The sequence below is a fragment of the Mytilus trossulus genome, chromosome 4, assembly GCF_036588685.1.
Source record: "Mytilus trossulus isolate FHL-02 chromosome 4, PNRI_Mtr1.1.1.hap1, whole genome shotgun sequence".
In the NCBI taxonomy this organism is placed as follows: Eukaryota; Metazoa; Mollusca; class Bivalvia; order Mytilida; family Mytilidae; genus Mytilus; species Mytilus trossulus.
The window spans coordinates 40,075,762-40,089,618 of NC_086376.1; the positions used below are offsets into that span (position 1 = coordinate 40,075,762).

General features: G+C 32.0%; 1 protein-coding gene across 1 annotated transcript; it reads left to right on the top strand.

Annotated features, from left to right (window-relative positions):
• The first annotated feature begins 80 nt into the window (after positions 1–80).
• LOC134715287 (putative pre-mRNA-splicing factor ATP-dependent RNA helicase PRP1) lies at positions 81–13,280 on the top strand. Its single transcript, XM_063577389.1, has 13 exons — positions 81–166; positions 1,972–2,075; positions 2,661–2,809; positions 3,195–3,385; positions 4,199–4,400; positions 5,178–5,354; positions 7,239–7,493; positions 7,780–8,038; positions 8,442–8,633; positions 8,968–9,090; positions 9,661–9,851; positions 10,575–10,744; positions 11,318–13,280. The coding sequence occupies exons 1-13, from the start codon at positions 114–116 to the stop codon at positions 11,448–11,450; spliced, it is 2,199 nt and encodes a 732-aa protein (XP_063433459.1). The 5' UTR covers positions 81–113; the 3' UTR covers positions 11,451–13,280.
• Positions 13,281–13,857: the final 577 nt, after the last annotated feature.

A 13,857-nucleotide genomic window follows, 5' to 3' on the forward strand; every position in this document is an offset into this window, starting at 1 on the left:
CTTTTATTTATTCAAGCGTGACTAAAGTCATTCTGATCTCTCTTGGTTTTTCCTTGCGTTTAGTTGTAAAACCAAATGTCTTGCCGTATTGCATTTAATAGGGTAACAACAAAATGTCGAAAAGACACAGAATCGACGTTGGCGACTCTTTGCCAAAACGTACACGGTATGCCAACTGTGAAGTCATGTCAGCCTTTGCCCCATTCAATATATTAAGATACATATTTGTCTTGGTTCATTTCTCTAACTGTAGAATACGTATAAACTATAACACTATAATCTGAACATTTCCACAGTAGCGCACAACGCATGCCGAATCAGACATTATCCCCCCTTTTCTTCATAAATCTTTTCTGTACTTGTCAGAGAACCTGTTTGCCCTCCAAATTATTTCCTCAGTGTTTTACAAACCCTATTAAAAATTCTTGTATAGTTGCTGCAGCTAAAATTTGTAGCGGTTATCTTTAAAAATAATCTAGACTTTTAATCGCGTCCACTCGAGAGATAGTTTTTTTACATTCCATTCATAAATAGTCAAGAGAAAAACACTACTGACCTACCTTATAAGTGATCGCACTGTAATAATCCTAACTTTCACATTTTTCAAAATGTTTTCCATTTTTATTCCACCATCTTCATTTCTATGAGGATCTTTTATTAACGTATGACACACGTCACTTCTGGAGTTTCCTGTAATGTTCATTTCATTGATGTGATAAAGTTTCCTGCGCTTTATGTGGAATGTGAAAAACTATATCATGAGTGAGTGTGGTTGATAGTTCAGATTATTTTTACTGATAACTGCTACAAATGTCAGCTGACGGTGACTATACATTTGTAGTTAATGCTGCAAATCGTTGATACCAGTGACTGTCCATGACTGCTGACTTTGACTGTAATAAAAATATCAAACCCATTTTTAAGCTCTTTATACCAATACCAAAGTTGCAAGGAAATGAAGTGACCCACAAGGACAGAATGTGATCATTTTAACTAAGGTGGAGCAATGCAGGCTTGACATTGGAATGATTTTATAAATGACAATTAATGTAAATATTTGCCAATTTTTATTGAAGTAAATAAAATAATTAATATACATGTACCAGCCTGGTCACCATTCCTTACATAGAAATGAAGGAAGGACATATTTTTTTTATCACTCCTCGACATTGACACAAGATTTTGTCATGGTGAATATAATAAAGAAGATGTGGTATGATTGCCAATGAGACAACTATCCACAAAAGACCAAAATGACACAGACATTAACAACTATAGGTCACCGTACAGCCTTCAACAATGAACAAAACTCATACCACATAGTCAGCTATAAAAAGCCCCATAAGACAATGTAAAACAATTCAAACGAAAAAACTAACAGCCTTATTTATGTAAAAAAATGTACGAAAAACAAACATGTAACGCACAAACAAACGACAACCACTGAATTACAGGCTCCTGACTTGAAACAGGCACATACATAAATTGTTCCTCTATCTTTCAATTTTCATCCATGGAAATCCCTCAAAAAATCTTCTTTGAGCAAGGCCCAAAGTCGCCTCATTTTATAAAGAGTTGTTTGTAACACTGTTTTGTGACTGTGAATGATATTATATTTATAAAAACATAAACCATTTCCATTCTAAATTTTATATAGGCAGTTATGTATTTAACAATGAATTGCTTGATAAATAAAACCATAATTTGGCATTAACCTGATATATATCAGGTTGGTTTCAAATTCACAAACATATGAACAACAGATCAAAGAACTTTATGATGAGATTGATGGTAGGAAAAGAGTATTAAAGAAAAGATATATCGATCCTATATTTTAAGAAAATGCAAAAGGTAACACACTTTTATTTATTTTTTTGCCTAAGCATAGTATTTTAATTAAGTCTCATTTAAGAACCTAATTATGACATTAATCATTCATTCTTTAATTTACTTATTATCATTCTATTACAGGGAAGAAATGGATAAAAACATGTCCAAAGATGATAAACCTTCAAAAAGTATATTTGAGGAGTTCAATATACAAAAACCAACAATTAAGATGAATCCATTTACAGGTAAAATGAAGTTCCTACACCATTGTATACTGTATCATTTAGTTAAAATGTTTTCACATCATTTTGTTAAGCAGCTTAGGTTTATAAAGAAGTTAACTATATATAGCCTTGAAAATGAAAATATTGAAGAAAATTGATTACATTTTTACCAATGTGAGAATGTGTCAAAGAGACAACAACCTGACCAAAGAGTTAAAAAAAACTGCTCAAAGCAAGAAATGGGTCTTCAGCACAGCAAAAAAAATAATGTTGCAGCTAAAGTTGGGCTTTGGCTAGCCTTCAACAAAAATGTGTATTGAAAACTCTTACATCAGGCCACACTTAAAAATATTTTGGTTTGCCCAAACCCTACCCAAAGGTTGAGACAGTGGGTAGGTAGGTAGGCATTTTCTTTTTTTTATTTCAAAAAAAGAAATTGAAGTATCAGATGTTAGTAAGTCTTCATGCCTATTTGATTAAAAAAAAACTTCTTCAAATCAGGACAATAAAAGAATTTGAGTAGGCAGCTTTTTTCTGGGTAGGTAGCGTTTGGGCAAACAAACCTATTTTTTATTTTGGCCTCATCATTAATGTTTCTTTTAACAGGGATGCCATATACACCCAGATTCTTTGAACTATTCAACAAAAGATCTCTTCTGCCTGTATGGGAATACAAAGATAAATTTCATGATGTACTAGAAAAACATCAGTGTTTGGTATTGGTAGGGGAAACAGGTTCTGGTAAAACAACTCAGGTAAGATATATCTATTATCAGGGAGTCAGTGATGATATATAGGCAAAACAAAATGGGGGGGGGAGGAGGTACCAACTAGGGTTGAACTAGGGTTGGTTTGGTAATTTAAACACATGTTAGTTAAGATTCTATCAGTTAATTTTGAATTTTTCAATAATCATTGGAAATAGAGGTCATAAAAGAATTTTCCTAACTGTGTTGGACTCTTATATATTGATTTAAATAGTTTCAGTCAAGTATGAAATTTTTACATAGAGAAAAATAGTGATGCCATAAAATAAAAATACAAACAAATTTTTCTGGTTGCCAGTAATGCCAGATTAATCCTGAAATCTCATTATTTCAAAATAAACATTGTGTATAAAATGATATATATTTCATGCAGATTCCCCAATGGTGTCTGGAATGGGTCAGAGCAAGATTCAATAAGAAGGGTGTAGCTTGTACCCAGCCTAGGAGAGTAGCAGCTATGTCTGTAGCACAGCGTGTGTCCGAGGAAATGGATGTGTGCCTGGGGTCAGAGGTTGGATACAGTATACGATTTGAAGACTGCACATCATCAAGAACTTTATTAAAGTAAGAAATAAATGAAATTGGACTGGTAAAGAAACTGAAACAGTAAAAAAAAATGCATACTTATGCTATTTCAAAATCAATTATCTGCTGGAAAAAATGATTGAGTAGTTTTTACTATCTAAATGGTTAAAAAATTGTTTGATTGTCTGAATTGATCGAGTCAGATATTCTATTAAGCTCCAATTTACGTGACTGCATAGAAAATGGCAGACAATATAATTATATCTGAACTCATTATATCATCAAAAAGCAGAGTTCAGAATGAGAGCAGATCTAGTTACCCCTTGACTGTCTGTCTGCCCTTTAACACTACCTATACTTGTAACTTTACTAAAGAGATTGAGGATTTGCACTTCCTATTCATGTCTGCAGAACAGTACATATATTACTTTAATTATTCATAATCAAGCACAGTCCAATATGAAAATGTGTTAGTTTTATACTAAACAGCCTTCATGTTTCTCGTTTTGTTTATATAGATTAGACCGTTGGTTTTCATGTTTGAATGGTTTTACACTAGTACTTTTGGGGCCCTTTATAGCTTGTTGTTCGGTGTGAGCCAAGGCTCCGTGTTGAAGGCCGTACTTTAACCTATAATGGTTTACTTTTTAAATTGTTATTTGGATGGAGAGTTGTCTCATTGGCACTCACACCACATCTTCCTATATCTATTCATGATAAAATTTTGAATGCTCAAACCTGAATCCAATTTTACAAAACAATTAAGAATCTTTTAGCCTTTGGGTATGATTTCTTGGTTTACTTTATATAAAAAAAACTATGGAGTTTTCAATTGAATATGTATATTAACAGATATATGACAGATGGTATGTTGTTACGAGAAGCTATGTCTGACCCTTTACTTGAGAATTATGGGATAGTCATGCTTGATGAGGCTCATGAACGTACACTGGCCACAGATATATTAATGGGTTTGTTAAAGGAAGTCAGTAAACAAAGAAAAGACTTGAAGATCATCATTATGAGTGCTACATTGGATGCTGGAAAGTTTCAGGTATAAACACCCTTCAAAATTTCTGTTTTAGAATATCCTAAACCCTAAAAGTGATCCTAGAATTTTATTACAACGCAAATATTAAGGTTCTGTTAACAGTAATTATCAAAATTTATTGCAGGGGTTGTTACAAAACTACAATGGTTCAACCAAAATAATTGAAAATTTTCTTTGATTTTAGAAATAAATTACTATCTGTCTCCAGTTTTCTGAATAACATCTGTGAGATTTCAGAGTAAGATATGTACTTTACTCCTAGGCACATAGTAAAGCAATGCTCTAATTTATCATGCAATCAGCCTTGTAAGCTATACATAAAAAAGTTTACCCATATTGTCTTCTGTTCCTTGCTACTATTGAAACAATTCATTGGGATTACTGTAATTGAAATTACAACACAATTTTCAAGTAGTTTGAGAGTTGTTCTATTTATTCCTGACATTGTACACTAAGAATGAACTTTGGAATTGGAATTTGACATCTCAAGAAGTTTTATGTCCCATACTTGTTTATTCTGAAAAGAACTTTTGGACAGTACCCTATGGATGTGACTTCAACAGATGTTCATTGTCCAAAAATTGATGATTATTCAAAGTCTGGTTGTTCTCATCTAAATCATCTCAGTTGGCAGATATGCTAATAAATCATGAAAACACACCTCAGGGGCTCATTTCTTTATGAATATTTAATAAACAAAGTCCTTGTCAACTCTCTGCAATCAGATCATGTTCATAAAAAAAACTATCACTTATATATATAATGTCTATTCTATTCCAGCATTATTTTGACAATGCACCATTAATGACAGTACCTGGTCGTACACATCCTGTGGAGATCTTCTACACACCAGAACCAGAAAGAGATTACTTGGAGGCTGCCATCAGAACTGTTATACAGATCCATATGTGTGAAGAGATGGCTGGAGATTGTCTGCTCTTTTTGACAGGACAGGAGGTACATTTAATACCTTATTCATGATCTAGCTTTATTTCATTTTACATTAAGATATGATAGTATTTTAAAGTTAAGTTTCACACCTGGTACTTAGGTATTTATTATGATATTAAAGTAAGTATATGAGTAAATACCTAACTGCAATCTTTCAAAAATAAGATGGAGAGTTGAATTGAAAGTTAAATACTTGATTTGGTTTTTAGCTCACCTGGCCCGAAGGGCCAAGTGAGCTTTTCTCATCACTTGGCGTCCGTCGTCGTTAACTTTTACAAAAATCTTCTCCTCTGAAACTACTGGGCCAAATCAAACCACACTTGGCCACAATCATCATTGGGGTATCTAGTTTAAAAAATGTGTGGCGTGACCCGGTCATCCAACCAAGATGGCCGCCACGGCTAAAAATAGAACATAGGGGTAAAATGCAGTTTTTGGCTTATAACTCAAAAACCAAAGCATTCAGAGGAAATCTGACCTGGGGTAAAAATGTTTATCAGGTCGAGATCTATCTGCCCTGAAATTTTCAGATGAATCGGTTAACCTGTTGTTGGGTTGCTGCCCCTGAATTGGTAATTTTGAGGAAATTTTGCTGTTTTTGGTTATTATTTTGAATATTATTATAGATAGAGATAAACTGTAAACAGTGATAATGTTCAGCAAAGTTAGATTTACAAATAAGTCAACATGACCGAAATGGTCAGTTGACCCCTTTAGGAGTTATTGCCCTTTATAGTCAATTTTTAACCATTTTTCATAAATCTAAGTAATCTTTTACAAAAATCTTCTCCTCTGAAACTACTGGGCCAAATTAATCCAAACTTGGCCACAATCATCTTTGGGGTATCTAGTTTAAAAAATGTGTGGCGTGACCTGGTCAACCAACCAAGATGGCCGCCACGGCTAAAAATAGAACATAGGGGTAAAATGCAGTTTTTGGCTTATAACTCAAAAACCAAAGCATTTTGAGGAAATTTGACATGGGATAAAAATGTTTATCAGGTCAATATCTATCTGCCCTGAAATTTTAAGATGAATTGGACAATCGGTTGTTGGCTTGCTGCCCTCCAATTGGTAATTTTTAAAGAAATTTTGCCGTTTTTGGTTATCTTGAATACTATTATAGATAGAAATAAACTGTAAACAGCAATAATGTTCAGCAAAGTAAGATCTACAAATAAGTCAACATGACCTAAATGGTCAATTGACCCCTTAAGGAGTTATTGCCCTTTATAGTCAATTTTTAACAATTTCCATTAACTCTGTAAATTTATGTAAATTTTTACCAAATATTTTTCTCTGTTACTAATGGGCAAGGTTCATTATAGATATAATTGTAAGAAGCAAGAACGTTCAGTAAAGTAAGAACTTCAAACACATCACCATCACCAAAATACAATTTTGTCATGAATCCATTTGTGTCCTTTGTTTAATATGCACATAGACCAAGGTGAGCGACACAGGCTCTTTAGAGCCTCTAGTTTCTGTATTTAGGTTATTTTGAATGTTTTCAAATTCGATTAAAGTTGAATTGAAAAATGGCAAATCTTTTTTATCTATAATTGAAATATTACAGAATTTTTAAACTGTTATTCGTCAGAAACATGAATGATGTTTTTATTATAAGAACTACACGTAGGCTTTCCCTGGAAAAGCTACACTGCTGGTTGAGAAAAGATTCTCATTAAAAAAAAAACATACATTGTACCGTCATAAAATATCAAGTGCTCAACTAATATTAGAAGAACTGTGGGAAATAAATGCCCAAAAGAATGTCTACAAAGTCTTTAATAATTGTTTTCTTTTTTTTCTTTGCAAATCTGTTGCACAACTGGCTTAGATCTGGTGCTTGCTATAATATCATGAATATTTGATATTTTTTAATTGTAGGAAATAGATGAAGCCTGCAAGAGAATACAGAGAGAAGTTGAAAATCTTGGACCAGAAGTTGGAGACATGAAATGTATACCTTTATATTCTACACTACCACCAAATCTACAACAGAGAATTTTTGAGCCAGCACCTCCTAACAAGCCTAATGGAGCCATTGGAAGAAAAATAGTTGTGTCAACAAATATTGCAGAAACATCACTGACAATTGATGGTGTTGTTTTTGTCATAGATCCAGGATTTGCTAAACAGAAAGTAAGTGTTTTATTGAAGTTCATCAAATTGTAAGATACATTGTAAAGACTGAAAGAAAGAAATAAAAAAATAAAAACAAAAATTTATATATTATATTATTTTTATTATATTTTTTTCAAACATAAGAAAGCTCAAAGTAAAACAAATGCTTACTGATGAATGATAGTGTGGCCCTTATGTAAAACGGCATAAAAAACCATTTAATATTTCTTGGTTTGCAATAAAATGGACCTAATAATTGTTAATATGTGAAAATAGTTCTAAACATTGTAACTTCTACATATAGGTATATAATCCACGTATCAGAGTAGAGTCATTACTTGTAACTGCCATCAGTAAAGCCAGTGCTCAGCAGAGAGCTGGTAGAGCAGGACGTACAAAACCAGGAAAATGTTTCCGTCTATATACAGAGAAGGCTTATAAACAGGAAATGCAAGACAATACATACCCGGAAATCTTACGATCAAATCTTGGATCTGTTGTTTTACAGTTGAAAAAGCTTGGAATTGATGATTTAGTCCATTTTGATTTCATGGATCCTCCAGGTAAATTTTTTATTATTAGATCTTAAAAAATGTAAGTTGTGCTTTGGCTCTCTATTGAAAGCTTCCATGTGACCTTGAGATGAACTCTAGTTAAAGTGCTGTTTCTTTGATTTGCGCTTTTCCATGAATGAAGAAATTTGCGGTCGAAAATAAATGTTGTTATCTTTCCAAACATATTTATTGATTCAGCCTTTTCAATTTGATTGAAACATTAAAACATGATGAAATATTTGGCTTGAAGCCAAGAATAAAAAAAAAAAAATATGCAGAAAAATAAGCTATAGTTTAATTGCAGGGAAATTTTTTTTTGCCAACTAAAATTGGAAAATAAGATGTAAAGTAATAAATTAAGTATTAAATTGAAAAACTTATTATTAACTCAATACTTTTTTTTTTATTTCAGCCCCAGAAACTTTAATGAGAGCTTTAGAGTTATTAAATTACTTAGCAGCTTTAGATGATGATGGAGAGCTGACAGAACTTGGGTCAATGATGGCAGAGTTTCCACTTGACCCACAGTTAGCTAAAATGGTCATAGCCAGTTGTGATTTTGGATGTTCCAATGAAATCCTCTCCATTACAGCAATGTTGTCAGGTAGTAGATGTTTTATAATTAATTTATTTTATCAATTGAATTCTACATCCATAATTTCAAATTTGTCATTATATTTTCATTTTAAAGCTTAAAAAATAATGATATTACTTTATACTATAACTGATCAAAGATAAAATTGGTTTAGAGTTTTCATACTTATAAATATTTCTGGATAAAGTTTCGTCCAGGGCACCAAGTTAAATGTTAAAGGAAGCTCTTAGAAACCGGGTGCTCTGGATAACATTATGGCTTGCTTTTAGTTTTGACTACATGTATGATGATTAATGGCGATGGGGATGGGCCGTCTGGCCCCTACCGCATCCACCCTGTTTAGTCCCACAGTGCTTTGTGAGACCCACTGAAGCTAAGAAAGCAGCTGATGAAGCCAAGATGAGATTTGCACACATAGATGGAGACCACCTGACATTGCTAAATGTGTACCATGCCTTTAAGCAAAGTAAGTTGAAAAAATACATAAATTTTATGTTCTTTAATTTATAATTTAATATTCTAATGATATTGAGGGTAGTGGAGTAAAAAATTCAACTTGCATTCACATTACGTATTATTGTATACAAATTGTATGAATTGGGGTCAGGGAGTAGTGAGGTGGTCAAATGCATTCTTACACCTCTGTCTCTGTTACTCTTGTTACCAGAGCACAATACATTGCAGAGAACCAGCACAACTGCTTTAGAAGGGTAATAAAAATGATAATTTATTAAAAATGCTTCTGATGCACTCTGACAGCCCATAATTTGTATTTATTTACATCTTTCTTTTTCTTTAACTCATATTATGATAAGCCAAGTGCTATAGCTATAAATAGAATTGAGAATGAAAATGGGGAATGTGTCAAAGAAACAAGCTGACTAAAGAGTAAAAATACAAACAGTTTTTAAGATGAAAAAATCTCTTGTCAATCTGAAAACACTGTTAAGAATATTTATTACATAAAGTTGATTGGATTGAATATATATTAATGTTTTCAGCTGATCAAAATAATTGTTTATTTGTTTCACTGTAGGTCAAGAAGATCCACAGTGGTGTTATGACAACTTTGTGAACTACAGATCATTGAAGAGTGCAGATAACGTGAGACAACAGTTGGCCAGAATTATGGACCGCTTTAATTTACGACGAACAAGTACAGACTTTTCGAGCCGGGATTACTACATCAATATCAGAAAGGCTTTGGTGTCTGGATTTTTCATGCAGGTAAAATACACTTCCTTTTATTAATTTTTGAGAAACAAGAGGCTATTCTTCCTTATGGATTGTTGATTGGTGTAAGACGTGGTCAAACAATTTTTTTCTTAAAACCATTTTCATTAGACTCCTTTATTTGGTTTGAAGAGAAAAATAAACAAAGCACAATAGTCAGAATTATACACAAACCATTTGTTAAGTAAAAAATAATAAAATACAATTGCTCATAGGATTTGTATAAACAAATAGTTGAAAAAAATAATATACAAACACAGTTGTTTAGATTCAGAATCAATTTTCCAATTTTAATCGGTTAAAATATAATCAGTATTTTTGTGTTTTAGCATGTCTTGAAAATGTTACTGTATAATAGTATACTGTATAAACCTCATTTAGTCTAGTCATTGTTCCTTCCTATTCAATCAAGCTTTTTGACACTGTTTATTAAAAAAAACTAATCACAAATGCCAATGAAAATGTTGCCAGAACAGAAAAAAGATAGATTAATTGTTGTTATCTTAATGTCGAGTTCCAAATATTTTATTTAAGTAATTGATCTATATAACCCACATATCTGTCTTTTCTGAACAAAATCATCAGTCCCAAGTTGATTTGTAATAGCTTTGCTTTTTCTGTTCAATTATGTTTAAAAAAATGCTTTTTAATGTTAATTTGAGTATTAGAACCAGTATATTTGTAAATCTCATTCATGTATTTATGCATTTTCTTTAGGTTGCACATTTAGAAAGGACAGGACATTATCTTACAGTAAAAGACAACCAAGTTGTCCAGCTTCATCCTTCAACATGTCTCGATCACAAACCAGAATGGGTGCTTTACAATGAATTTGTATTGACTACAAAGAATTATATACGTACAGTCTCAGATGTCAAACCTGAATGGTACGGATAATGTATATAGCAAAAATTATTAAACTGATATGATATTTATTAAGATTTTCATTGAAAGAAGATCAAAACAAAAACCAAAAGAAAGGCTTGACAATTGATAATATTTCAATGGTAAACAAATTTGATAGTCTCAAAACTAAGATACATATTTGTTTAAGCAAAGGCAAATATATGACAATCTGTTTTAGAAAAGTATGCTAAAACTAAGAAAGGAATACAATTCCAATCAAAATTGCTCTCTTGTTTGAAAAGTAGTTTTCTTGAAAAACAGAGAGTGAAGCATTAACATTGAAGCTTTCAAAAATGTGTCATCTGACCTTTTTGTGGAGATTCACCACAGCTGGTCCACAGTTATCATTGATAAATCTCATAAGGACAGTTACAATTTTTTTTTCTTGTATTCTCCATTATGATTTAAGCACAAAATATACTCTTGTAGTGATTGTAATTATGACACAACTGATATTTTTGGTATCTAGTTGAAATAAATCAAGTTTCTTTTGTACCGACATTATATAATCTTATATGTTGCTTATTTAACAATGATTTTGTTCTGTTTTGTAGGTTAGTTGCAATAGCACCTCAATATTATGATATGGACAATTTCCCTCAATGTGAAGCTAAGAGACAACTAGAAAGAATTATAGCAAAGTTTGAATCTAAAAAGTTTCAACAGGAAGGAGCTGCAACATATTGATGATATTGTGAAATTAGTTATGTTATATGTAAACAGTTACATTTAATGTCATCTGTGAAAGAATCATAGCTATCCTTCATTTTGTCTGGACTATTTCTCTCTATATGGGGAGACAACTCATGAGGGTTGATATGATGCTTTATTGTTACGGTTAACATGGAAATTCTTGTTGACTGATGTTTTAATGATTACTGGAACATTCAAAGCTGGTTTATTTATCACAAATTAACTTACTGAAATAAATAATCATTATTGAAACAAAAGATTTCAGCTTTGAAAGTTATAGGTTAACATTGTACATTTCATCATATTTTGTCAATTTTATATGAGCGTAAATTATCAATATATCATGATAAATGTCATTCTAAAGTAAATGTATGAGACCAAGGATAGAAGGATTTTTTTTCTTTTGCATGCCATAAGACAATATTGCCTGTGCTTTCCCATACAACCTAGTATGTCTTGATATTCTCCTTTATGTTGTTTCTGAGATAACCCCCCATATTATACAGGAACTGGTAGTTGTGTATTGATCACACTAGCTGACTAGGACTTTTAAATACTTGAAAGGTTAAATTACATATTCCATTGTTATATCTCTTCAAATGTCTCAGTATGCTCAGCATTGTTAGGGTATCATGATCTAGCAGTGTTATACATTGATAAATTCTTCATAATTGCATTATACAAATTTTATTTTGTATAAGAATTTGGAAACTGCATACATTTGAGAGCAGCAAAAACAAAAGAGCAAAAGGGTCACAGAAACAGTCAAAACATCTTAATGTCACCTGCTTTAGAGAGATTTGCAACATTAGTTTATTAAAAATGCAGACCTTGCAAGGGCTGTTTAGCCAGTCAAGGTCGTTAAAAACTTTCATCACCATGCCAGCAATGATGCACCTGCAGATATACCATGGGACAAATTGTATATCACAAAACTCAAAGTTTAATGGTTTATTTACTTAAAATTAGTTTTCTTTATGATTTGGGAAATTAAAGGCTGTAGTTTCAAAATTAAGTATAAATCACTGCAACTACACATTCTTCACATTATAATAGTAGCTAGCGGACGAACCCCCTTTGAAAACAAATAAGCACTGTTAAAGTCAATATTCTGTTGGAATTGTTACTGTTAAAGTCTTGTTTGTGAGTCCAACAAACCCCCCCCCCCTTTGGAAATTCCTGGCTACATGCCCGAGCGGTATAATTTAACAGAAGTCAATAATCTGTAAATTATGACAGATAGGTATTTGGGAACATTCAAATATCTTTCTAGTAATGGTGAATTCACTGTTTTAGTATACAATACATTCTGGGTAATATTATCGAAAGGGTAACCAAAATGTTGTGACATTTTTTTTTTCTTTATGGGATGCAAAAAATAGAATTACCCATAGTTCTTTATATTCTGAAACCTGCAATTGATGTGTACTTGTTTCATAAATTAATAACCCAACAGGTATCACAACAGTGCTTTCTCTAAGAGTTCTGGACCTGAAAAAGCATCTAGAAAGTTGACTGTTATGTCTATCAATTTATACAACTATGGATACATTGAGTCTGAAGAAACATTTTGTCAAAAATAAAGAGGAAAATATTCTTATATCTAGTACACTGTGGTGATTCCTGTCAAGGACTAGATAGAAATAAAAATGATAGTTAAAGATATTTTATTTTTTTTAAATATTATATTAAGCTGTGCAGGTGTTTTATTAAAACAGCTATATAAATAGTTTATCCCAGTTCAAATGTCAAATTTTACTGAAAGATTATGTTAACTCATTTTATATTGTTGTCTGTATAATTAAAATTGTTATAGAGATCATATATTCATATTCATGTGATTTATTTAATGAGCTTTTTGAATTTTTGAGGACTCGTTTGCTTTCATTGGTATTGAAAAGATTGAATGTTTTGGGATTATAAATTCTTGATAAGTGATCAAGAAAAGTAGCATACTGATATTTGTTCTGTCTTTTTCTGTTTCCAAGTGTTTTTCTGCCTTTTTGTCTCGGGATTGCCAAACTGTTCTTGAAATTTGGTACAAAGATTTATATTGGTAAGCCATACTGTGGCACATTTTGAGATTCTAATTACATACCTCAAAAACAAATCAAGTTCAAATTTGTTGGCGTCACTTTAATCGTTCAAGAGTTATGCTCCTTTACAAATAGAAAAAAATAGCTATTTTTTTCGTTCTCAACTTTAGTTTGCCTAAACCAACAAATGCTATGACACCTCCAAACAATTCTTATGACCAAAAAACAGATTTCAGTTTGATTTTGATGGTGTCACTTATGCCCCTGTACAAATGGAAATATTGCAAAATTTTGTTTCCGTTCCCTCAAGTTTGCCTCTACCAAAGGTTATAAAAGTTATACACATTTGTTATTACCTCAAAACT